The sequence below is a fragment of the Anoplolepis gracilipes genome, chromosome 6 (assembly GCF_047496725.1).
Source record: "Anoplolepis gracilipes chromosome 6, ASM4749672v1, whole genome shotgun sequence".
Taxonomy (NCBI): domain Eukaryota; kingdom Metazoa; phylum Arthropoda; class Insecta; order Hymenoptera; family Formicidae; genus Anoplolepis; species Anoplolepis gracilipes.
In genome coordinates, this window is record NC_132975.1 from 15,516,909 (window position 1) to 15,542,070 (window position 25,162).

At 37.4% G+C, this 25,162-nt stretch overlaps 2 protein-coding genes across 2 annotated transcripts; one reads left to right on the forward strand and one right to left on the reverse strand.

Moving 5' to 3' along the window:
- Window positions 1-3,630, forward strand: LOC140667077 (putative SERF-like protein). The gene is made up of 3 exons (XM_072894757.1): window positions 1-148; window positions 1,383-1,494; window positions 2,050-3,630. Exons 1-3 carry the CDS (start codon window positions 142-144, stop codon window positions 2,126-2,128), a joined length of 198 nt encoding a protein of 65 aa, XP_072750858.1. The 5' UTR covers window positions 1-141; the 3' UTR covers window positions 2,129-3,630.
- Window positions 2,899-25,137, reverse strand: LOC140667074 (uncharacterized). The gene is made up of 6 exons (XM_072894752.1): window positions 25,006-25,137; window positions 24,473-24,524; window positions 8,737-8,795; window positions 8,098-8,435; window positions 7,434-7,742; window positions 2,899-6,329 (listed from the first exon to the last, which is right to left on the reverse strand). Exons 1-6 carry the CDS (start codon window positions 25,073-25,075, stop codon window positions 6,321-6,323), a joined length of 837 nt encoding a protein of 278 aa, XP_072750853.1. The 5' UTR covers window positions 25,076-25,137; the 3' UTR covers window positions 2,899-6,320.
- Window positions 25,138-25,162: the final 25 nt, after the last annotated feature.

Here is a 25,162-nt window from a genome sequence, read left to right on the forward strand (position 1 = left end):
AACCATATTTATTTTGGTTTGGAAATTAGTCCGCAAGAGATCCGTGCGTGTGCGTGCATCGTTCGGCCGTGCGTTTCGCACCAATTCGGGTGATTACAAATTTCCAAGTACTTGCTTATCGGAGATCAAGAACTGAAAAACATGACCCGTAAGTTCAATTTGAACTCTCGCTGTCAAATGATCTCTGCGCCGTAACAATTCGACGTGAGAAATAACGAAACGAGTTTGTAACTCTCGCGACTGCCATTGTCAATAATGTTAATAACAGGCTTATCGAAAGAGAAAAAGAAAGAGAGAGAGAGAGAGAGAGAGAGAGAAAGAGAGAGAAAAGTGCAATTATGAATCGCGTGCTCTCGCGAGATTTGTCGCTGGCGCGAGCAAATATTTCGGCAAGTTTCGAACGAGACGTCTCGTCGAGAAAAGGAGCACATCGACGAATATACGAGTGATACGTTCCAGAAATTTCCTGAAGAACATCCATTTGGCAAGGCAAAACATTTTTTCGTCGATATTTTTGGAGATGATAACGATAAGAAAAATGTTTTTTTCACGAATGTTTATTTATTCAAATCTCGACGATACTTTGGGTTGAGAAAACGATTGAGAATATTCAATTTGGAAAGTGAAAGAGAAAAAGGAGCATTGAACGTGATAATAATAGTAATAGTAAAATTTATTAATCAGAGTAGATTTATTTTCTCGTATATACGATTGATTTACTTTTCAAGAGTATCAACTTTTTAACCTCGATGCACGTTTTACATATTGTGACAATCCGCGTTCACTGCGAATTCACAATGACAAAAGCGCTACATTTTAGTATAGGGAGACATTCGACATGTGATTTTGACACTGCTCGACTCTGCTCCGAAATATACGCGTAAACATGGTGGAGGATCTGCTCCATGGCGTAGGTCACTTCACTATTTTATTTGCCGCCATTTTGTCGTAAGCAATGTTTTTCGGATATAAATGATAGCAAGAGATAGAGAAAGGATAAGAATTGTCAAGTAATCGCGAGTAATCAAATTGGCCGATCGTGCGGAGCGATTGATTTCGTGTCTACTCCGTTGTAATTGGCATATTTTTAATAAATTTTGAAATAATGTACGAGCACGTTTCACGCATTTGCGCCACCATTATACTAATTTGGTCGAAGGAATGTGATCTTGTGCTTATATACGCATGCGCGTATATAGCAAATATATAAACAGCACTCTTTTAGGCACGGCATTTGAGTTGAAATTAAATATTTCAAACGAAGTGAAGAGAATAGAGTAAAATTATCTAGAAAATATAAAAACAATTAAATTAAGGATAACAATAAATAGGAAATTTTAAATGTGATATTTTCTTAATATTTGTGTTTAATTATGTCGTAGGCGGAAATCAACGTGAACTAGCACGAGCCAAGAACCTGAAAAAAACTGTAAAGAAGGCAGCGTCTGAGCAAGACAGTAATAAAGGTCTTTCCTTGGAGCAACGTAAAGCACGGTAAATGTTTATAGAGCGGAAAATAATATTGCGGGAATATTGCATGCAATATTTCTGTAATGATACTGATATATTTCAAATCGTATTTCATGTAGTATATTTCTGCAATGTAAATACAATATTTACAAGATATTACAAAATATTTCTTATTTGCATAATACTTACTTGTCCGATTTTGAAACCATTAGTTTGATATTTAAATTCCCTGTGGTAGGATTGTACCAGAAATTAAAGTGGAAAAGATAGAAAAATAACGTTACTGGGTGTATTTGCAGGCTTTAGATAGTCTCATGAAAAAACTTGAACACGGAATAGATAACGCGCATAAGACGTCATAAGCGAAATATATGTGATTGCATTAAAATCTAGCGCAGTGATATCTCCAATAAAATATTAAATAATATTTGCACACTATTGCTGCAATATTTGTAATATATATCGTAATATTGAAATATTAATGCAATATCTTAGTAATATTTCGTGCTGTAAGGGTTATTATATTGTATTTTTTAATAATATGTTTGTGACATAATATCAATACGTTTTTGTTTACAGTGACGCGGAACGAATGAGAGAGAAACAACTTAAGAAACAACAGGAACCATCAGATAAGTCTAAACAAGCAGCGAGATAATTCAAGGGAGATAAAGGTGTATAAATTTTTACGATAAAAACGACTGTATCACATTCAATGGTTATGTTAAAAAGATTCACAGGTATGAAAGATATAAAGGTTGACGGATACCGAAAATGCAAAAAGGAATCGTCATGTTTTTGATGTTAGAGAATTTTTCCATTGTCGGCCGTATACAGCTATATCAGTTGTATAACAAACTGCAGGACCTAGCCTCGATTATCTTGTTATTTATATATTGCTCACAAAAAAAAACAGTTATATAGCCAGTGTGTATAAAACTCGACGTTACCTACACCTAAATTCAGTCAAAGAAAATGCGCGTTTGACTGGTTTCTATAGGTATAAGAATATTAATTAAATAATACGACATTTGTAGTATTAATTTCCCTAATCTGTAAATTCAAATTTTCGCACACTTATTTAATATGTTATCTAATTAAATGTGTAAAGAGCGAGCGACTACTACTAGATACGTACATGTTGGCCGTCGTTCCCTTTCGCTCGTAATAAACTATTCAAAGTTTAATACAAAGTATAATTCTTAAATTTTCCATCCCAAGTACAACGAACGTAATATATTTTTCTTACATACCGCAACATTTTAATCGTTATAATGACGATATAATGACATCATATAATGACGATTAGTGAGATATATATATATATATATATATATATATATATATATATATGTGTGTATATTAAATATATAAATTAGTAAAAAAGGTGGAATATAGAGATAATAGAGAGAGATAGAGATTACAATATTATTTCCCATATTTTTATTGCACTTTCCCAAAAAAGAGTACACACTTTCTTAACGTATTAATTTTAATCGCGAATTGTTTCATAACTTCGCTTTAATTACAAATATTCGTAATTATTAACATTGAGTCGAATGAGAGAATGGTGTACGATGCGATTCGATAAACATTACTGCGGATGGAAGACCGAATCTTAATCGCTAACAACGTATGGGGAAAGAGGGGAAAAAGAGAATGTACGCTATACTAAATGACGAACGTATTGTCTAGCCTCTAAAGACCGAAACCCTCATGAGAGCGTAGCACACTCTCGTTAGCGCGAAGATGCCGAAATTTAATTCTTTCGCTCCGGATAGTTAGATTAATTGCATATTCAGATTTGCTAGGCTGTATTTTTCAGTAGTTTCTAACACATCTATAAGCAGGAACGTTTCGCTCGTGTTTTTTTTTTTTTTGTTTTTGTTTTATTTTTATTTTGACTCTTCAAGTCCATAATATGCGAGGAATAACGCGGTATATATTGAGCATTTACTTTTAATTATAATGGTACACTACTAATATGTGATAATCTATTTGTGAAGAGAATTTACATGTGATATTGTTTTTAATATTACGTGACATCGGGAATCCGTACAACATAAGAAATTGTCACTTGGAATGTATGTCCGAGTAGCGAATAATACAAGTGTGCTTGGCTATGGTGGTTAAAAAAAATATATATATATATATATAAAATAGAGGTGTCATTTTACCAATTTCTCTTTTTATCCACACTTAATTTTACAGTATATTTCGCGTGTTTGTGTTAATTTAGAATAATAATTCTTTTTTTACTAACATAAAATATTTATATTAAAAAATACAATCATTTACTTTGATCAATTTTACAGTTATCGAATTCGAGTAAAACGTTCGATGTTTGTTTCTATTAAAAATTTAATTAATTTTAATATAAAATTCAACTAACTTATTAAATTTGCCATCGCACTTAAATTGAGTTTCGATCAAGCCTTCGAATAGTGTCTCGAGCTCTAAATGATAATACAATTATCTAAAAATGGGCGGCAGAATGTTATTTCCCTCGTCAACCTGCTCATTATTAGTCTTTACAAATGTTCCGTATACACATGTAATTTTTATAATATCGCAATCAATATGTTACGGTATAAATATATTTACTTATATCTATTTCGATGATGCAACGTTTCTTTTTGCACGTGGAAAGATGTGACCGCAAAAGATGCAACATTTTTAGGAAATTTTTAGAAAATTTTGAAAAAAAAAAAATAATATGTTTGAAATTGCAGAGAAATGTCGACTGCTGTCGATTATCTACTGTGTGTGAATGTATTGCTACTTATCATTACAATACTATATTTGTAACAATAGCACCATATTTTATATTGTTCATAGGTAAATTATGTACTGCAAATTGAACAAATTCATGTACATGGTGCATGCGTATAAAAGGCGCATACGTTTCCGTCCATCGTGTTTTAAAAAATGATGTTAAAAATTAATAATTTATGACAAAAAAGCTTTCCTCTCATTTTTTTCATAATTAATTTTTTAATCAAATTATAGAGCAGAGATGTGTGTGCTTTGTACTTTAGAATCATTTTTGTCTAATATAAATTCGGCAAGATATTCAAATTTCGTTAATTATCTTTTTGATTTTATCTATATATAAAATTAAAAAATCCTGAGAAAATCTATTAAAGTTTACAGTTATTTAATATATGTTGAAAGAAAAACTAATGAAATTTATAGTATCCTAAGATGCACGATTATAACACCTTTTTTCTCTTAAATTCTCTTAAACTGATTCTTTGTGTTTGAATAAACAAGATGTATTCGATGGGAAGAAAGCTATTAGAGGCGGCATACTATTTGTTTTAGATTTTCTTTAAACATAGAAAAAATTTTTTTTGTATTACATAGCTTACTTGATGCAAAAATTTTTTTATGTTGAAAGAAAATCCAATACTATTAAGAAAAAAAAAGTCATCTTACAGTTTGTACGCATATAATAAACTTAATCAAAATTCAAAATGCATTTGAAAAACAATGTTTTTAAAATTATCAAATATAGTATCTTTGAAAAGTATCTTGAAAAATTTTTTTTTATCTTTAAAAATTGAGTTTCTATATATGTCTGACAATTTCTGCGATATTTTTATTGCAGATCATATTTATATAACGCAAAATACATCACACAAAGTGCATTTCCTGCTTTTACGAATTTCAAATATATATTAAATATTTTATAGCAAGTAAATCCGATAAAATTGACGTTTATCAAAACTAACAAATAACTACATCACAATACTTGGAAAATTTATAGTGAAAGCCTTATTCACACACGTGAATGTAGCAAAGTTGCTTATATGCCAACCTATGTATGCCATATATACCTATAAACAATGTTTCTGTACTAATATTCAAAAGTGTGTGTCAGAGTCAGAAATAAGAGACGTGATATATATCTCTCTTTTGTTTTCCATCTAAGTAGAGGTATATGTGGAATGTATATGTAAATATTTGTAACGGATCGAGAAACTTTCGAGAAGAGCGACCGTTTCTTTAGGATACAAAGTCCTTTAAAAATCAAACAAAAAGATATTATTTTATTTCGCGTATTAACACCGAATACATAGTTTTACGATATCTTTGATAAAAGAAAAATAAACTAGATAGCGTTTTGTTTATCGAAAACAAGCAAAAATGATGCTAACTTGCTTGTATATTTATTTTATATTATAAATCTTGTATATTTTATTATTATTATAGTTTTGGAAACTAAAGAGAGAGACAGATCGATCGATTCCTCGTGTTCTCATAGAGATTCGGTTAACTAGATTTGAAATTTTTTTCAAACAAAACGTAAAAAGTGAAAACAAGCGGATATAAAAGCTGACGAAAAAAAACAAGTTTTCGATAAAATTAAATTAAATTAAAAAATTCTTCAATAAAGTTACTCGATTTTATTACGCAAATCACCATTTTCTCAATATGAACGAATATGAACGAATGGAAAGAAAAGATAGATTCTTCACCATGTACAGTAGTCTGTATATGGATCTTTCGAGAAAAGGTTTGATCGGAAGAACGAGGAAAGCAAAGAAATTCCAAGAGCTCATTCATTCGCGTTTACAGGCTGCGAAATCTCTTAGCGAGTCTAAAGATTCAAAGAGCATATCGTGCAGGTCTGGGCAACGCAATGCGAGTGTAAATGGGATGGGGTGCGGTGGATGTGACGGCAGGGGCGGTGGGGGTGGCGGTGGGGGCGGTGGCGGCGGCGGTGGTGGCGGCATGTAGAGCCAGCCAGCGCCCGCTGGCCAGACCGTCGACGATGAGGAGGACGTCGGAAGCAACGAATTGGTACTGCCTCCGGTACTGACGTGTGACGTCGGTCCACTCTCTACTCACATTACCTGAAACAAGGTCAAACGCGAAGAAACCAAGTTTATGAAATTCAATTTTCTATGACTTTGCAATTATATAATTATCATGTTTAATAATCAAGGATTTAAATCGTTGATTTATCTTTCAAATCACTATATGATAGGTTTCAGCAACATTCCTCTTAATATCTCGAACGCATTTTTAATAATGTTATCGTAGGAATAATTATTAGTTTGCACGAATTTATATCGTAATAATGAATAAATATCGCGTAATCCGCAACTACTTCATTTATATACCGTTGTTTATGCTTTATGTGAAATTAGCATAGCATTTATGTCGTTTCATTAATTTATACAGAATTTTTCACAAAAAAACTTCACTAATCTTTATGTCTCTAAAGGGAAACTTTAGTTTCAAAGAGGATATTTAAAATATGAAATATCGAATAATATTTATACATATAGTGTGATACAATGATGATGATAATTTTTTATTAGTATACAATAAAAATATAATAAAATATAATAAAAAAATATTTATTAATGTACAATGTAATTAAATATTTTATCAATATAGATAATAATATATACAAAATAGACGCGAATGTTTCACACACGGGAGAGATTTTTGCACTGCAGAAAAATGTAATGCGAAAAGCACCTTTAATTTGCATAAACAGTTAAACATAGGAACATGGAATATAGTGCAAAAAAATTTTTAACTCGTTACTTTTTGGCCAATTATTTTCGACTAGTCAGTCAGTATCGATACAATTAATAGATAGAATTTATGAAAACGAGCCAATGATAAGATTTCAGGCAGGAGATTCGAATTACGCAAGCTCTAGTTTCATTATGCAATTAATTGCAAATCTGTGAATAGTTCACAGATAAGAGGGGATGGTATTCGGATTGTTAATAATGTTGATAGTTGATAGACATTATTGAACGATCGGAATATAATATCAATGTGGTTTTAATATATTTACAGCATGATTAAAATTCATCGGATTCACGTGCGTGGTATAGTAACGATAGTTTGAACGTATTGATTTATATCGGTTAGAATTTGGTAAAGTAACCGATTTAATACGTTACTCTGATAATGCGTTACCGTAGACGATACAGTACCTGTAGTATCTGGCTCGCTTCAAAGGCCGTCCCCGGCAACAGTATGACCGGACTACTGACGTGTCCGCTCTCGACGCATATCATGTTGGGAAATTCGTCGTCGCCAAAGTCCGGGATGTCGCGTGCCTTCTCCTGCCAGGGATTCCACACGACGGTGTCGGGAAAATTGTACTTTTGCACGCGCATCTTTCTACCGGAAACGACATTCGTGATGATATGCTCCGGTTGTGTGTTCTGATAAATCCTGTCGGTCCACTCGCACACCGTGACAACGTCGCGACCTTCTTGAAAGATTTGGTTGTCCCTGGTCTATGCACAGCAATGAAATATTATGTAAGTTGGCGTGAGATGCGTGTTGCCGATAATCGGATAGCACTCGGATTAGTAAAGTTTCATTATACTATTACTGTTTTAAACTCGAGCATCCACTTGATGAAATTTAACTTGATAGTTTTTTTTTATGATAATTAAAAAAGGATCATATAATTTCTTCACTGATGATATCGAAAAAGAATAATTGATTAAAAAGTAAGCGGTTTTTTTTAAAAAAAAACGTGAGCTTTTTAAACTTTCAGTAATAATCCCAGTAGAAACTTTTGATTAAATTACATTTTAATTATCGGCTTAAATTGCAAAGAAATAAAAAGCAGAAAATTATCGCTACCTTGTCGACGAACGTGCACCCGTGCAGTCCTGTTATTTGGCATCTCCTGACGTCGGGTACTTTGAAATAAGTGTGTAGGAGCAAATTAAAGCTGAACGTGTCCTCTCTGCTAGGATTGTACACGCCAATATTGAAATGCAATTCCTTCTCGCGCAATATTAGCCTGTACGTTAACCTAAACTGTGAATTCCATAGGGATCGTGTGAATTCGCTGTCCATTATCGAGAATATCGCCTCGATATCCCCGCTGGGCAATCGTTCCGGTGACTTTTCCACATTCCAACGGACAATTCTGGCAAAGCCATGGGGCGGCCCAAATGTCCATGCTCCGAATTGTGCTGCGGAAATTACATCATGCATATCGGATCACTCCAAGTATCACTGTGCTTTTCTACATCTTTAAAAGTTACATCTTAAAGTTAATCTTCTCAACGTGTCATAATAATTCACGATATTCAAGTTTGGTTTTTTTTTTTTTTTTTTAATTAAAAATCGTTCCTTTAAAATTGCTCCAATAATTTCTCTTATTTTTTTTTTATTTTAACGTTGTTAATAAAAAAAAGTGAGAGTTCCAAACGAAAAAAAAAAAAAATTACAATCAAATAATATTTAGTGAAACACGTTACTACTTATACTTACGGAAAACAAATGGTATTCCACCCCTAATAGCTTTTTTTCCGTCAAATACAGCTTGCTTGCTGAAATACAAAGAGTCAGTTATTAAAAAGAAGAACCGTGTTATAGTCGGATATCTTAGGCTACTAAGATTAATTTATAAATTTTATTACTTTTTCTTATACATCTTGATGTTAAAAAATAAAAAATTGTAATATGTTTCTGCATATATATATATATATATATATATATATATATATGTGTGTGTGTGTGTGTGTATTAAGTTTCCTATATTTCGTTATTTAGCGAGACGAATTTTTTACGGAAAATCGACAAAAATATATTTTAAAAACCATACGAGAATTTATTTGCTCACGCGTTTGTTTTTACGTCGTTCGTTGAAGCGCAGGTATTATCTATTATTTCCTCGCCGTAATAACAGAAAAGGAAAAAGAGAATTTACAGTATTGTCGATAACGTTGAAAAATATGCGGACGGATATCTTCTTCCTGTTGTTTGTTTCTAGCGTTGTTATTGCAAACGTATATGCGCAGATGCGTGCGTATCAAATTAATGAAAACGACACACGTAGATATAAACATTTGAACTAACGAGTCACACTGGGAAAAAAACGGCAGAAAATGAATGATTGAGCGTCTAATCGAGAACAAAAAAAAATTTATAATGCAACCTAAAAAAATCTCAATCGCTCTACATATATGCATACGATAAATATAAAATATAAAATATACGATAAGTATAAAATTTCTCTCTTCTTTTTGCATTTAATATTATTCTTGTGCGGTTGGGATTCTTGCACGAAAACTCCATCAACTCGTTTAATTTTAATTTACGAGGACTGTGCGAAATTTTACGATCGCGTAAAATACTGCGCCGAGCAAACAGGACGAACGGGTTGCATCGGTGCGTATAAATAATCATACGATGTTACGAAGCTACTTTGTAAAACTTGAGCTAGAACATGAGAAGAATAGTACAAAAAGATGGTCCGTCTGGCGATTAGTTTTGCGACGTGACAATATTCGCGCAAAATTTCAAAAGACAAAATAATGTTAGTTGTGTGATTTTTATTGCTCTTTGCCGAGTCACGGATGTAGGAATTTATATAACTCAACTTTTGTCATTTCTGCAGCTTGGAATTGAAGAGTCGAGAAAAGAAAGATGTAATATACAGTTAGGTCGATAAATGGCTATACAGTTGGCTGGTTGTATTTTTCAATCGGAGAAAGAGTTTGGTTTACAGTTAGGTACTGCATTGTATAAGTGGAAAATAAAAATGTGAAATTCTAAAATTCTAAAAATTTGAATTGCGCCTGTAAAGAAAAGGAAAAAAAGGGAAAAAAGGGAAAAAAAGGAAAAGCTGAAAAATGTCTTTCGGTTTTTTATGCCGCCGCACCGATACGTTTTATATTTTACAATGACGCTTCCGCATATAAATAAATATACTTAATTACAATAAGTTACCAAAACGTAAACAATAAATTATTTGTCTGAGGTTAATGCAACTAATAGTAGACAAGAAAAGATTTCTTTTATTTATTGTTAGGAACAGAGACGCTATTAAGATTTTTTGTATTACTTGTAATTATCTTGATAATCATATTCGTAATAATGACAAAGTATATTTTTTGCTCCGCACTCGAGCAACTTGAGAAAGAAAAAGTATATAAAAACATAAAATTATGTCTGTGTGTATTTTTATCTTTCTTTCGACATATTACCGAGTGTGTTAGTTATAATTTATCGAAACAAATTTCTACTTTTTTGTATATATTTCGTATATAAACTTATATATAAATTTGCCCAAGTTTCCTTCTTTTTCTCTCTTTGTTATAAAATATATGGCCGAAACAAATCGCTGTAGGATCATCGAGCAAGTTAGAAAACTCGTTGATCCCTTTCGTTAGCGTTAACTAAAACGCTCGGAGCGGTGCTGATATCGCCGTTGCGAAAAGAAAAGACAGAGACGTTGCGTTGCGTGAAGGTGCGGAAGCAGAAGAAGAGAGCGAGACGGAGAGGTATGTATAAAGCCGGAGGGCGGATGCAGGATGACCATTAGTCAAGCCTGTCAGGGGCCGCAGAGATGTTCTTAAGGAGCTTGAGGATACACTCGGGATCCAAGGCTGCGAGGAGAACGCGCAAGATCGAGACATATATCGGAGAGAAGTTGCGTAATCTTTGATTTTTCGTGCGATCGAGGCGCTCCAAAAATTACCGCAAGGTCGCGTGTATTCACAATTTCTCTAAATAGAATTACTTACATCGAGCAAAATAATATTTGTATTTTTTTTTTCTCTTCTACATTGTATGTACAAGCTTAATGAAGAAGAAGAAGAAAAAAAAAAAAAAAAACACAGTAAACTATTAGCCAAATTCCGACTGTCGATCAAAGTTATTAGTAATCGATAAATAAAAATGGAAGTCTGCACATGTCGAAGGCACTTTTTATCGTTTCGTCTATCAAGACATCCGATTGTTCCAATATTGCCTTTCGCGCAGCGGAAATTGCAATTTTCGTTACAGGTCAATCCTGACAGCCGATGATGAAATTAATGACAAAGTCTCGATTTCAGAACAGACCTTGTAGAACGCTGCTAATTCTCTCACAGCGATACGAATGTAATCCATTTTCCTGGATACGTAACCCGCAAAGAAGGAGGAGGAGATGGTAATCCCATCCGTTTGCACGATCCCGAGGCGAATAGAACACGCAAACAGAGATAGAGAGATGGACAGATAGATGGATCGCGACAACGTCCCGAACGTCAGGGCGCGCGGAGGGAAGAGAAAGACATAGGGAAGCTGGGAGAGGAGGAGAGAAGGAGAACTTATGGCAGAGAGAGGATAGAAGGAAGGATAGGAAATGCTTTAGCGGGAGAGAGGGACGAGAGGGGGGACGGGGGGAGGAAGCGAGAGGGTAGAACGATGTACCAGCACGAAGTACGACGACGCGGCGGTAGGAACGCGGCTGACGCCGAGCAAAAACCATCCGCGCTGTCTGCCATGCTTTTTGCGGGCATCACAGTTTCCAACCTCTCTTCTCCTGGTCGTTTCTAGCTTGGTCGTATCTCCCGTTGCCGCGTTCGCTACCCAACGGCACCCAATTCTCGACGCGGTTACGCCCGGCTTCCGCGGGATATCGTCGCACCGAGCCGAGTATACAGGGTGCTTGCTTGGTAATTGGCACTGCTGATATGCGATCGAGACGAGAGAGAGAGATTTTTTTCCCCCCCTTGTGTGTGTGTGAAAAATAAAATAACCGATATACCGACCTATAATCGTCAGGGAAATTTCACTGACATAATCTCGACAAGTTTGATCGCGGGGGAAAATGTATGTCTTTATCTCGCATGGATGAAAGTAGTATCATCATTTTCACGGTAAATGTATTCGCCACGGTCCTAGATTCGCAGATTCTTCTAGATTGCAAAATTGGCAACGCGACGATAAGAGGGTGAAGAATGAGAGACACGAGGGTGTAGGTATAAGTTAAAGCGAATTAACTTTCGCGACACGTAACACCGCGTCCTTTATGCGTACTTTTTACGAGCGCAACAATTTTCAATCGACTTCTTCTCGCCAGCTACGCGAAATTGCTCCGATCTTTCGACGACGAGAACGTCTTCGATATTCGCGGAACGCGAATCCTAAAGGATCCCTTCGCTCTCATCCCTGCGCGAGCATTTCGATTCTTTGCACGCGTTCATTATCCGTAAGAAATACGGAATACAGAGAGCAGAATCGTGAGATACGAATATATCTTTTGCGCCGTGCAATAAACGACTCGGCAGATTTGCGGTACGGAGGAATATTAACGAGCGGACAAGTGAAAAATTGCTCTTCGACTTTAATGAATCGTTGGCGAGTCAAAGATGCTAGCGAAAAAAAAAGGAACAAAAAAAATTTGGATATCGAAGACAGGCGCTCTTTTGAAAAATTTGTCTGCAATACTGACGAATATGTTTATTCGCGAATTATAATTCTCAGAAAACCAAAAGCGTTTTTTAAAAGATTGCGAGTGCAATTTATTCTTCATTGTAACAAGTAACGCTTATGATTTATATCAAGCGTCATCGATTTCCATTCGAGCTTTTTTTTTTTATGAGGCTGCATCTCGGTTTTAACTTATTATGATTCCCCCCCCCCCCCTCTCTCTCTCTCTCTCTCTCTCTCTGAAAGATTAACGACTATACTATATGATATCGTATTTTTCAAAGTAAATAGAAGGCGCAAGTGCTTACGTTATATAAGTGTTAAGTGATATATGCGCCTAGAAATGTCTCAGGCAGGATCAAAATAAATAATCGTCATTTTTCACACGTTCCGTATTGTATTATTGACGCAATCCTCGACTTTGTCGGTGTCATTTCAGATAAGAATTATCGTTCGTAGGATAGTGGCGATTTTCCCTCGTGCGATTCGCGCGGTTCAGCAAAAACTAATTATCCGCACGACAGAAGGATACATGGACAATGTCATGAATCGACAAGATTATAAATAAGGTGTGACTATGCGCTTTTGCGGCCCAAGACAATTACGCGACGCTGCGGCGCTTCTTGTGGCGGAGCTACTACTATATCTGGAAGCTTGCTGTATCCAGAACGAATTCACCGGAATTATATAAAAGACAGACAGAGAGAGAGAGAGAGAGAACGAATTCGCATCGTCGTCACGTGTGTCTACAATATATGTAACTATATATGCGTAATCAGAACTCATCGCGATCTTAATAAAATTACTCGTCAAATCATAGAGAGATACGTAACATGTCATTTTCTGGGAAAAAAAAAAAAAAAAAAAAAAAAAAACGCAAATTATATATCATCTGTGTAATGGACCTCTGATCGATATACATGCGATAAAATGCAACGTACATTTTATTTGCGATAAATAGTACGCGCCCTTACAACAGCGATATTGCGTAAACTTGGATATTAAAAATATCGTTCTTTTTATTAAGAAAAATCACTTGTTCACGCATCTGATACAAGAAAGCGATTACTCTGAGGTTCTGAGGCGGACGCATAAATTTCCTCGAATTATCAAGTGCCAATTAACTCTTTCAAGATATCTAGTTTCTGTCTCTCTCTCTCTCTCTCTCTCTTACTCTCCATCTTTTTTCTCAATACGGAACCTCCAATTGGCTCAAACTAACTTTGAACCATAGTCGTTAACAGCCGAAAGTTCTTTGACGAGTTTTGTGGCACTCCTTGAGAGAGTAATTCGATGCCCTCGAGGGAAGCCCACCCCCTTTCCTCCCCTCGCAGTCCTATAGTCGCAAAGATACGGCAAGATGTGAGAAGCGGATGCCGCGCATTATAAGTGCATTAATGTGCTGCGGCGCGGCTCGGCCATCTGCTACGGTCACGATTTACGATCGGTCAGTGAAATTCTGACGAGACCAAGTCTCAGAGCCACGGCCGAGGATTATCACGAAAAACTGGACTTCCCCGAGGCAGAAAGAGAGGATGGCGGGGACTCTCTCTCGGGGCAATTCCGATTGCGCCGCCGCCGCCATCGCACATCGCGAAAAACGGACTCCGCAAACTGCATATTGTTTTCGGATTGCTCGATTCACTGCACAATCAGATCGATACAAATTACATTCCGTTGAAGAATGTATTATGAAAAAATATTCAAGTTTAATCAACTGCAAAAGAGAAAAATTCCAACATGCTGTAGAAATATTGAAAAATACAAGTTTGTCGATATTATTCGAGATTATCATTTTTATTGGTGCGTTATTTTTTACGAGCAATCATTTGCGAATAATTATGTTTAATCGAAAAATCATGAAAGCTTTGCGACGAGCGCAAATAAAATCACGCAGGTGCAAGGTATAGAGCTGTGTACTAAGAAAAGTGAAAAAGTTTGTGTCCGCGAAATCCAAATTCGAATCAAATCCACGCGAGCTCGACCGTTTCTATGAACGTAATAACGAATGTTTTGCCCGGTGATTTGAAGGACAAACTATAAAAAAAAAAAAAAAAAAAAAAAAAAAAAAAAATTCGAACGGAGAGCGTATAATCTCGTGGTACTCATCTTCTCGTTATCTGGAGCAACGAGCGTCCGCGGCGGTGGTTTCTCGACATCGGCCAGCGACGATTATCGATGAAGCACATAACTCGAAACGACGAGCGATTTCCTTCTCGAAACAAGCAGATGGAAACGAAATCATTTCGATAAATAAACCCGAGCGATTGGCCGTTTTTCTCATCTCCAACGATATCTTTTTTCCTATTCCTCGATATTCCTCGAGACATTTTTTTTTTTTCCTTTTTTTTTTGCTATCATTAAAAGATTTATATCTCGCAATATCAGAAATTAATTTTGCCCGGAATAAATGATCGCGCGGAGTATTTAACTATGCACCGAGCTCGAGTAAGGACACCCGGTACGTGTCAAAGTTATCTGCTTCGAGCTCCGAAGCCAGCGGTTTTTGCGTTTTCCCCGGATCCCGGCAGGAGTAGCAGCACCAGCACCAGCACCAGCAACAGCAGCAGCAGCAGCAGCAGCAGCAGCAGTAGCAGCAGCAGGGCGAGGCTCCGCAGGGTTCACGAGCGTCTCTCTACCCGCGACCAACCCCCGCGTCGCGCACACCCCGTGCTCGTCTACCACCACCGTGAAACTTTGTTTAACTAAGGTCGGCAAGAAACGAACCTATTTATACTAGGTCAGACGCGTTCGCAGGCGTTGCTGCTCTTGTCGGGGCTGAAAGTTGCTTCCACCACGTAGCGGTCATGGGAATCTAACGGATGCTGATAAACGAGGAAATATATACCCGGGTAAAAAGAGTGTCGCGTAATTTTCCGCCGTGCCCGTAAATTCTCCGACCATTTTGTCGCTAGAAATGTCGATATTTAAATCCGAAGCCTAAATCGAAACAAACTCTACGCTGGCTTCCTCGAGAAAATTTATCCTTTGACTCTTTCAAGCGCGATGCCGTAGCGCAAATTAATTTTATTTGTTGCATCAATTAAACATTTATAAACAATGCTTATTTATAATTAATCCGTCTTTTATTATAGATCCTAAATTACAAAGGATAAAAATAAAAAGAAAGATGCGCGAAAAATTAAATTGTCATCGCAATATTCGCCGGACGTAACGTCGCACGTGTAACACGACTCGTAAAATGACGTAAATAAAATAAATCCGAGCTGAACGCCATAAATACATACTTTGATTGGATGTAATGTAGCGAGTTGAAAGAAATTTCGATAAAATGTAAAACAAGATTTCGATGTACCTACGTATTAAAATAAGAACACAGTGACGTTATCCAAAGCGTGACCGAAGATTGCGGCGTTTATTGGCGAGCCGCGATAACGAGCTGATTTGGCGGTTCCTCGCGAGTCGCACGCCGGTGCGTAACTCGGACGAATAAATGAACGAGTGGGCCGTGGTTGAACGAATTCTTCGGTGGTGATGCCGTCATCGCTGCCGCTGTCAACGGCATTTTAAATCTCGTCGCACAAGACCGGACATCTGAATAATTTCGCTCAATCACCACTATTATTCAAGCGATTTACAGAAGAAATTGACGCACGCTAGTTTACCATCTTCTAGTAAAATAATCGTATAAATAAAATCTTGTGATTTTTCTTTGTGAAGACTTTGGTTACCAATGGCAAAAATATCGCTGAACGAAAATAAAAATGTGAGCCACGAATCGGATTGAAAAACAACAATCATCAAATTGATACGAGCGGGTAACATGGAACGGATAAGAAATTTATTGTTATATAGTTGCAAGCGCGATGTGAATTCTCGAATCTCGAGCGATGAATGTAGGTGCACGCCGGATGAATCCCGCGTGAGGAAGATTTGAACATAGTATTTCACTTTGCCCTGCAAAACACGCAATTATTTCACGGCTTAAGCCGCGCGTTCCGCCTTGAGCGAGTTCTTGCTCGCGTCTGCTCACGCTCGAGCTTTTTCGTCGTTGAGTTTGTTGGCGAAGCGCGCGCTTCTCATTCGCCTTCTCATTCGCTCGGGATAACGTGCAATTAGCAAAAAAGTCTCGCTCTCTTTGCATTAGACGCGACTGTGTCATTCGCGGCGACAGAAAAGAATGGCGTTGCATTCCTTCGTTTCGTTTCGTTTGTTCGCGAATAAAGGAAAAGTTACGTTATTTTCTGCCAAAAATTGCTCAAAATCATACGAGCGGCGTAAAAAGCTCGCTATTTAGGTGAATAAAAATCTCAATCGTGCAATGCAATTGCCTGCATTATCACCGTCAATCGAGTTGCGCACGCGCGCGCGACAAGATCTAGATCCATTTATAATTTATAATATGACATTGATAAGTTAAACGTAATAATACGATATGTATAATTAATAGAGAGAAACAGGTGGCAGGAATATAAGCAGCGTTGAAATGAAGGACTGTAAATGATAAAAAAATATTATTGTATATTTCATACTTTTATTTTTTTTTTTATATCTATACGAAATAACGTGTATTACTCGCTCGCGTGATAACAGAATAAACGAACCGACAAATTAATGGGATCCAAGATGTTTGCGATGCAAAATCTGCGACATCAAAATTCTATAAAATACAGAATTTACAAGAACTGAAAAATATAAATGCAAGAATGTAATATAATCAAATATTAAAATAGAATCTCTACGGTACGAAAATAAGATAATTCAATAAATACTGTCAAGTGCATTTGCAAAATTAGAATCTACAAAAGGATGCTTCGCAAAGTTGGGTTTATACAGATCCGAAGATAATGTGGAAGAAGAACCTTATTTGTAGAGCAAAGAACTACTCAGAAAACTGTCGGATACTCGAAGCAACAATCGAAAAGAAAAGGTTGAAGTAGATCTTTCACTCGTTTTCGTATATTTGTCGAAAGGATGAACTCGATATTGAAGCGAGGCGATTTGTATTTGGATTACTTTTGAAAGGAATCTTCCTCGTGAGATCGAATGTCTTCGAGATGCATTTTACGATTGAATCGAAATATTTTTAAGATTAAATTTTTATAATTGTCAAAATCCGCGTCTCTCTCCATTTATTATAACACAAATAAACATTTGCGCAATTCGTACATTTAGCGATACCTATAAGTTTCTTTTTTTTTTTTTTTTTTTTTTTTTTTTTTTTTCACACATCCGTGATTATCTCTCGTTGCATTTTCAAAGACGAAACATTTGATCGAGGCTCCGCGCTGGAATCAGCGCGGATTCCATGCTTGCGCAGCGAAAAACACAGCGAGGTGGCTCGCTCGAACTTCTTTCCACCCGGTATAAGGTAACCCCGATGGATTATACAGCCTGGTCCGTAGACTAATGATCCCGCTGGCTGCGGTTTTTGCCGACATTCTACAGCATTCCCATTCGACTGGATTCCGCTCCGGAGTCACCGCGCGCATTATTTTCCCTCCGTCGCGGAGCGCTTACGAATTCAAGATCGGCTGCAGTATCGTCGTCCCTGCATTTCGACCACCTTTCCTTTCTTCATCCGCATTATCGTGAATTGGCAATCGCGAGTTTTACACAATTTTATCGCGCATCCTACTCTTTCGATTTCGCAAAGTTTTCCCTTCGCGCATTTAATAATTGCAATTTAATCATAAATATATCTATTCACTTGGGTTAAGATGAAATATAAATATAAATATATATCTCTCTAATTAAAAAATATTTTTCAAATAAAATAAATTGTAAACTATATAAAATAATCTTTCCAACGGATACACCTTGACGTTGGTGGGAGGGCTTAGTACTTGGAAGGTTTATCCCTGAAGGGGAAGCTAAGTATCCAATGTTTTTACAGCATTGCTATGAGTCGCAGAAAACTCATATGTAGAGAGCGAATTTAATGTATTACGCATATACTAGTGCGTAGATTTTTAGTACGTCGTAATAATTAGTCGCGTCTTTGTGCGCGATATTTCGATTTCATTCCGATAAACGGTTTGGATTAAAATTCGATTACCCTATCAGGTTAGAGGGTGAAATCACCTACGTATAATTCGGGCCCGTCTTTGATCTTATGCATTATAAAACATCGCCATATCATGTCTTCACCGAGTACCGCAGCTTCCTTTTTCCCTATATATATATATACATTACTTTATGATTATAAAATTTATAAAATTCAAAGGTCGCGATTTATGTTTTCCACACTATTCTATAAACACCCCGGAAGAGACGGGCAAAGTATTAACGTAAAGAACGCAAGTATCGATCCAATTATCTTTCATCTCGACTGTGGCCAATAGTCGAGCCCGATGTGCCTTTAAAAGATGTTTCACGTGCGATTATAATAGTTTTTGACAGACAAGAGTAAAATAACCGCTGCCCGAATGATGATTATCGCACGCATTGAGACGCGACTATTGTCGCTGATCGTTCGCACGCGAAATATTTGTCATTCGGTCATCGTCGCGGTTTCGTTCCTTGGTTTCCGTTTCGATGTATTTTCACGTGCACAAATCCACGTTTCAAACTGATGGCAAAAAGTCGAGACGACGGCTGGCGCGGTGTCATTAGTGTTCTCTTTCTCCCCGAACCCCTCTCTCTCTCTCTCTCTCTCTCTCTCTCTCTCTCTCTCTCTCTCTCTCTCTCTTTTCTTTATACGCAATCACTCTTTCCATCGTTTATCGTGCTTTTTCCATGTCTGTCTTCATCGCGGCTTCGTCCCCGTGAGATTTTCACGTAACAACGCGCGAAATATACTTGGTTTGTTCGCCTTCCTAGTTTGACACAAGCTAGCTAGGGTTACTCTTGTGTTATTTGCGATGGATTATCCTCTCCGAAAGATATCTCTTAATAGTCTTTTTATCGATTCGCGTGTATTTTCGAACATATCGTTTTTTTGGATTCAAAATTCGAAGTAGCGAAATATAGAATCTATTCGAAGCAAACTTGCGCACGAGAATTTATTTAGCGCAACTGATATTGAATTGATATTTTGATTTCCACGTAATAAAGTGCGATATATATATTTAGTTTGTCACCTTACAGTTTGACGTAAACTAATTAGTACGGTTATATATATACGGGTATATATATATATATATATATATATATTGGATTAAAAATTCGAGCGAAATATAGAATCTGTCTGAAGCAAATTTGAGCATAAGAATTTATTTAGCACAACTGATGTTGAACCGACATGTGTAAAGTGACGCATAGAATCGTAATGTAATTTCAGAGTTTGAAGAAAGAATTTTCCGAGTGCCTTTACGTTACCGCTATAGAAACAGACGATATCTCGCCATATGTGCTCAGCACGGATCACGATCTCCAACGACAAAGATGTATGCGGTGTCAAATGCACGCGAACGCGGAACGTTTCTAATGTGTCATAGCGTCTGACAACGTTCTTTTTGTCTGGCTCGTTTACGATAGTTTTTGACGGAAAATTATAGAATTCTCGAGTATACTTTGAATTAAATTAAAACTCGCGATTAATTCAAACGACATTTCTAGCATCGTTTTATTTCTATCCGAGTACTTGTATAAAATTGATATCATTATTTATATATTTTCGAAAAAGCAAATCAAGTTATCGGAGATATCGGATTCTACGTTTATACATATTAGAACGCGTTCCGTTATCGCGACAACCTCGATAAACGCATATTCATCGGCATTTCTCGAAATTCTCTCCATCTCTCTCTCCTAGTTTTATCTTTTTTTCACCAAATTATTTTCTCATCGCACACACGATGCGTAGAGATCACGTCACGCGACCGAAACGAACTCCCTTTCCTACGGCTCGGACGAAACCTCTAATCCAAAAGTCGAGCTGAAATTTTATGGTCGGGTCCTGCCGGCAGCCATTAACGACGTTTTCCTTCCACATCCCTTTCTATCGCTCATTTTATCTTTCTCTCTCTCTCTCTCTCTCTCTCTCTCTCTCTCTTTCTCTCGCGAGAATGCGCGCGGAGCATGTGTGTACGTGACGCGTCTTTAGGTGTGGTAAGGATAGACGAGGGACTCTTAATCATCGTCCCATCCCTTCGCCAAGATGAATCGTGCATTTGTATACCCGCACCCCTTTCGCTCTCCCTTTTGGTCTTTGCCTGTCTCTGTCGCGTCTCTTGATTCGCTCTAGCCATTTGTCTCCGTCGTCCTTTCTCTCTTTTCTTCACTCCCCCCCTCCCCCCGCTTCACCCTCTTCTCCTTTCAGGATTGGGGGTGACCGCCGCCGTTCTTTGTCTATTTCTAAACGAATCGAAAAATAGTTGGGTGTTTTGAAAATATTGAAAAGGTTTAGTCCTTTCGGTGTTTAATCAATTTTGCGCGACTCTTTCATTTGTGAGAGTTTTAAAATTTCGTTTTAAAATATCCAACTAGCCTTACCCATTGAATTGTAAGTAAACAATTGAGGGAGCTGTAAATTTTCAGATTTATCTTCTTTCGACGACTCTGTTATTTTCACCGATATATAATTTCTTATTACCGTTATTTGCTGTGAATCGTATCAATTATATTTTACGGCGCTAATGAAATTCCAGCTGTAGTTCGTCATTCGCGCCCAATCTTCCCCCCCCCCCCCTCGATTTTTCGTTTCCGTTTTTGGACCCCAATCATGTGAACGCAGATGTTCGACGAGGGCACGTCCGCGGTTGGGAATAAGAACCGGAGAACGGAGATCGACACGCTGCACGTGGTCCTCTCGTATTACCGATGGTACAATCAAGTTAAGTTTAGAACCGGCCCATTCAATTTCTTTACGCCATGATTAAAGCGAAATAATGTGCTATTCAAAGATACGCTTATTAATATTTAAGCTTAATAATAATTTAATAATTTAATTTTTCCTTTAATTACATTTCGCGAGTCGTTTGTTCCCGTGAAAATTTAATGGCAACAAATAGATCAAATCTCAATCTTAAAATTTTGTCGAAATAAATAAAGGTTCCTCTTGTCATTTATTAATCTCGTTATTAATCGAAATCGTCTATCATTTTCGCCATAATCGATATACACGTATATATATAGCATCTGTCATTAAAGTATGCGTTATATCGCAGAGCGTGTATCGCGATCAGTATCACGTCGCGACCGGACATACCGACGTAACTTTTATTACGGCCGTTTCGAGGGAAATTGGAGTAAATTACGAGCGTGTTTGCCGAGCGTCTTGCACCGTGTGTACGTGTACGCTACTCGCCACCGTTAAAATTCCTTGACGTTACTTCCGAGAGACGCATGTTCTGGCAGCGATGACTCGCGATTATATTCGCAAACGAATTTTCGATAAGAAATACAATACGAGAGAAGATAATGTCGCATTTTTCCTTTTTAAATGAAAACAACATATATCGATCGACGTGTCGAAAAGAATATCGCGTAAATATATTTTACAAGAAAAAGAAAAATAAAAGAAAAACTTCAGTTTATTTCACGGTGAAAGAGCACGATCTTGTTTGCCGATTGTCGACGACTGACGTGTTAAAAGTCGATTTTTCATGATCGCGTCGTCCCGTCCGCTCCGCGGATCTCTTTATTACAAAAGCCAGTCTCGACAGCGGCTTTACAGTCGGAAGGACCGATGACTGGCAAGCGACGACGAGGGGCCCTGAACCCCGTGTATAAGGTATGTACTGGTCCAGAGAGCGCCCTTGCCTTCGCTCCGTCAGTTTTTTCATCGTCTGCTCTCGGGCTGCTGCCGCTTTTAAAGCGATCGTCACGGGCACCGCGCTTTTACGCGGTTCTTTCTCGGCAGGTGTGCGCGAGCGCGAGCGCGAGCGCGAGCGCGAGCGCGAGCGCGAGCGCGCCTTCTCTTGTGTTTCTTCCTTCTCGCGCTATTACGCGTTACGCTGTCGCGAAGAACGCTCCATCCACCAAGAAGATTATAAAAATATTATGCAAACGATGAAAGCATACAGAGCGACAGTTTTCTCGGAATAATAATGTAATAATAAAATGTCTCAAATGTATGTTGCATGTACAAAGTGCGTACAATATAATCTGAAAATCATCAAAGAACCTATCGAGAAAACGATCATGTTTATACGCTAAACGTTTTTAAGAGAGAAAAAAAAAAGCGAAATATCTTTAATAACGCGGAGCGTCAGGTCCGATGTTTATCCGTGAGATGAAAACAATCGTTGCTTGCAACGATCGAAATTGCAAGACTATACGTAAACTTGGCGGATTAAAAAACGCTGGATCGCCAAAATTAATATATATTTCAGGATGAGAACAAATTCTATTTGTAAATGTGTAAATGTATATATGTATATATGTACATTTTTAAATAAAATGGTAAATGTACAATTAAATTCGACGTAAAAGAAAGCTCGTCGAAAAAGCAGTAATCGAGTAAATCCGGTTTGCTTTCCGTCTGATTGGAATCGCGTTTCGATACATTTCGCGGCGAGAACCTCGAACCGGTCACGTACAGCGGTAAAAGTTTTTTTTTTACGAGTCAGCTCAAGCGAAATAGATTTTGACACTGATCTACATCTGTAAAAATTATATTCCGTTAGTCGCTTGATTATTCTTACCGTATAAACGCGACTGCCTTAAAGGAGAATTTAAATTAAAATCCACACACATGTGTCTATATGTTCTACAAATGTCATAAACGCGAAACTTTAATTGTACAGTAAATTTTCTTTCGACAGTAAAATTTCTTTTTCAGTCAAATCAAAGTAATTTGTTAAGCAATCCGCGTGTTAGGTAGATTAAGCACGCGAGCAGACTTTGTTCTCGTTGAAAACGTGTCGGTCTTGGAGAGCGATTCGCAGCTGATGTAGCATATTCTCTTGCATCTCGAAAATCAATTGTGATGATACGAATCAACGCAACGTTTTCACGACGATATTTTTGTCGAATCTGTACTTTCTGATAATTTTTGAAAAGAAATCGAATAACTATCTCACTTATTATTTATTATAAGGATATTTCATTCTTTTGTTTATACAAGACATTTTCGAAATCAAAGTGACAAAGTTAAATTACATATACGTGTTGAATATCTTGCGCATTCTCGATACGTCATCATGTATTAATATATATATTGCGAATTAAATATTTTTCAAATAAAATCTTTAAATCCAAAGGTTTCATCGCTTTTATTTTGCTTCGTAACTCTGTTTATCCATGGATAAGACGAATCGCTTATGTAATGCTCTTTCAATGTTATAATAATACGCGATCAAGCTGAATGCATTCTATCTCATCTAAGATGCGTAACCTCGCGCGTAACCTTACAACTTGCGTCAACGTTTACTTCAACGCACCTTACGACTTATACAGCGCAATTCATAAAAGATTATTTTAAAACTTGATATCATAAAACTTTCTGATAATATTCATATAAAAATATATTAAATTCTGACAGATATATATATATGTATAAGATTCTGAATATTTATAGAATACATTACAATGTTACTTAAAGCCTCTGCGAATGGTTACAAGTTTGTTAATCACCAAAGAAATTTAGCCACGCTCAGATATTAATCGTATTATTTAAAAAAAATGTTTCCCTCCTTTTCGAAAGGATCTGTAATTAGTATCGTTTCGATCAAATGTAATTAATAAAATAACCGCGACTGAAAAATATATGTGAAAACATAAAAATTTAACTATAAAGGCGAGTTTTAATCGTTATCTCTCTTCTTTACTATCTTATCACGTTGATTTATTTCTCGAATAAAAAACCAAATCAGCAAGTTCACGGTCCAGAAGAACCCGGCCGGCTTTGCTCGTGAAAATGCAACGACGCGCCAAAGATACATGCATACAGTAAACTTACCTAACGAACAGCTGTTCTTGATTATTCACCCGCCAGGACACCACGGTGGCTCCTGAAAAATGGAAAATCATGAATCAAAATTGCGATCGCGTGGAAACGCGCGTCGACTATGACACGTGAAGAGGGTAGCATCCCGCGCCGCACCGTTTCTCCGAACCGAACAGACCGCTCGAGGGGAGCGAGGGTGTTCACTCACACACAACACGCGCGTGAAAACATGACGTACATTTTGTTTCGTTTCGGAGGATCGGTGACGTCGGCAGGAGCGCAACTTTTTTGCCGCTCGTCGCGTTTCGATTGACGCACAAATCGGCAAGTTCGGACACGCGCGTCCACGTTGACAGTTAACAGGAACTTTCATTCATCTCGCCGCGATTCTCAGTCACGTTCCCCTCTCGATAGATTCGCGGGGTGCGCGCGCGGGCACGCACGCACCTACGTACAAGCACACACATACACACGCACACACACACATACGCACACACACACACACACACACACACGCACACGCACGCATACACGCGCACACACACCGTGTAAATTGATGGTGCAGGTGGTGTTGTTGCCCCTGTCGAGCACGACAACGCTAGTAGCCGCTGCCATGTTTGAGTCGTGAATGCGTCGCCGACCGGCCCGCTCGACACGGCCAACCTTTGTCCGACACCCTCGGGCTTGTCCCCACCCGCGCCC

Coding starts and splice junctions, on each gene's coding strand:
- LOC140667077 (XM_072894757.1), top strand. Junction 1,495..2,049: donor TTGGAGCAACGTAAAGCACG/GTAAATGTTTAT, acceptor TTTTGTTTACAG/TGACGCGGAACGAATGAGAG.
- LOC140667074 (XM_072894752.1), bottom strand. CDS start 25,075: ATGGCAGCGGCTACTAGCGTTGTCGTGCTCGACAGGGGCAACAACACC. Junction 24,525..25,005: donor CTGCACCATCAATTTACACG/GTGTGTGTGCGC, acceptor TCCATTTTTCAG/GAGCCACCGTGGTGTCCTGG. Junction 8,796..24,472: donor CAAGAACAGCTGTTCGTTAG/GTAAGTTTACTG, acceptor TTTGTATTTCAG/CAAGCAAGCTGTATTTGACG.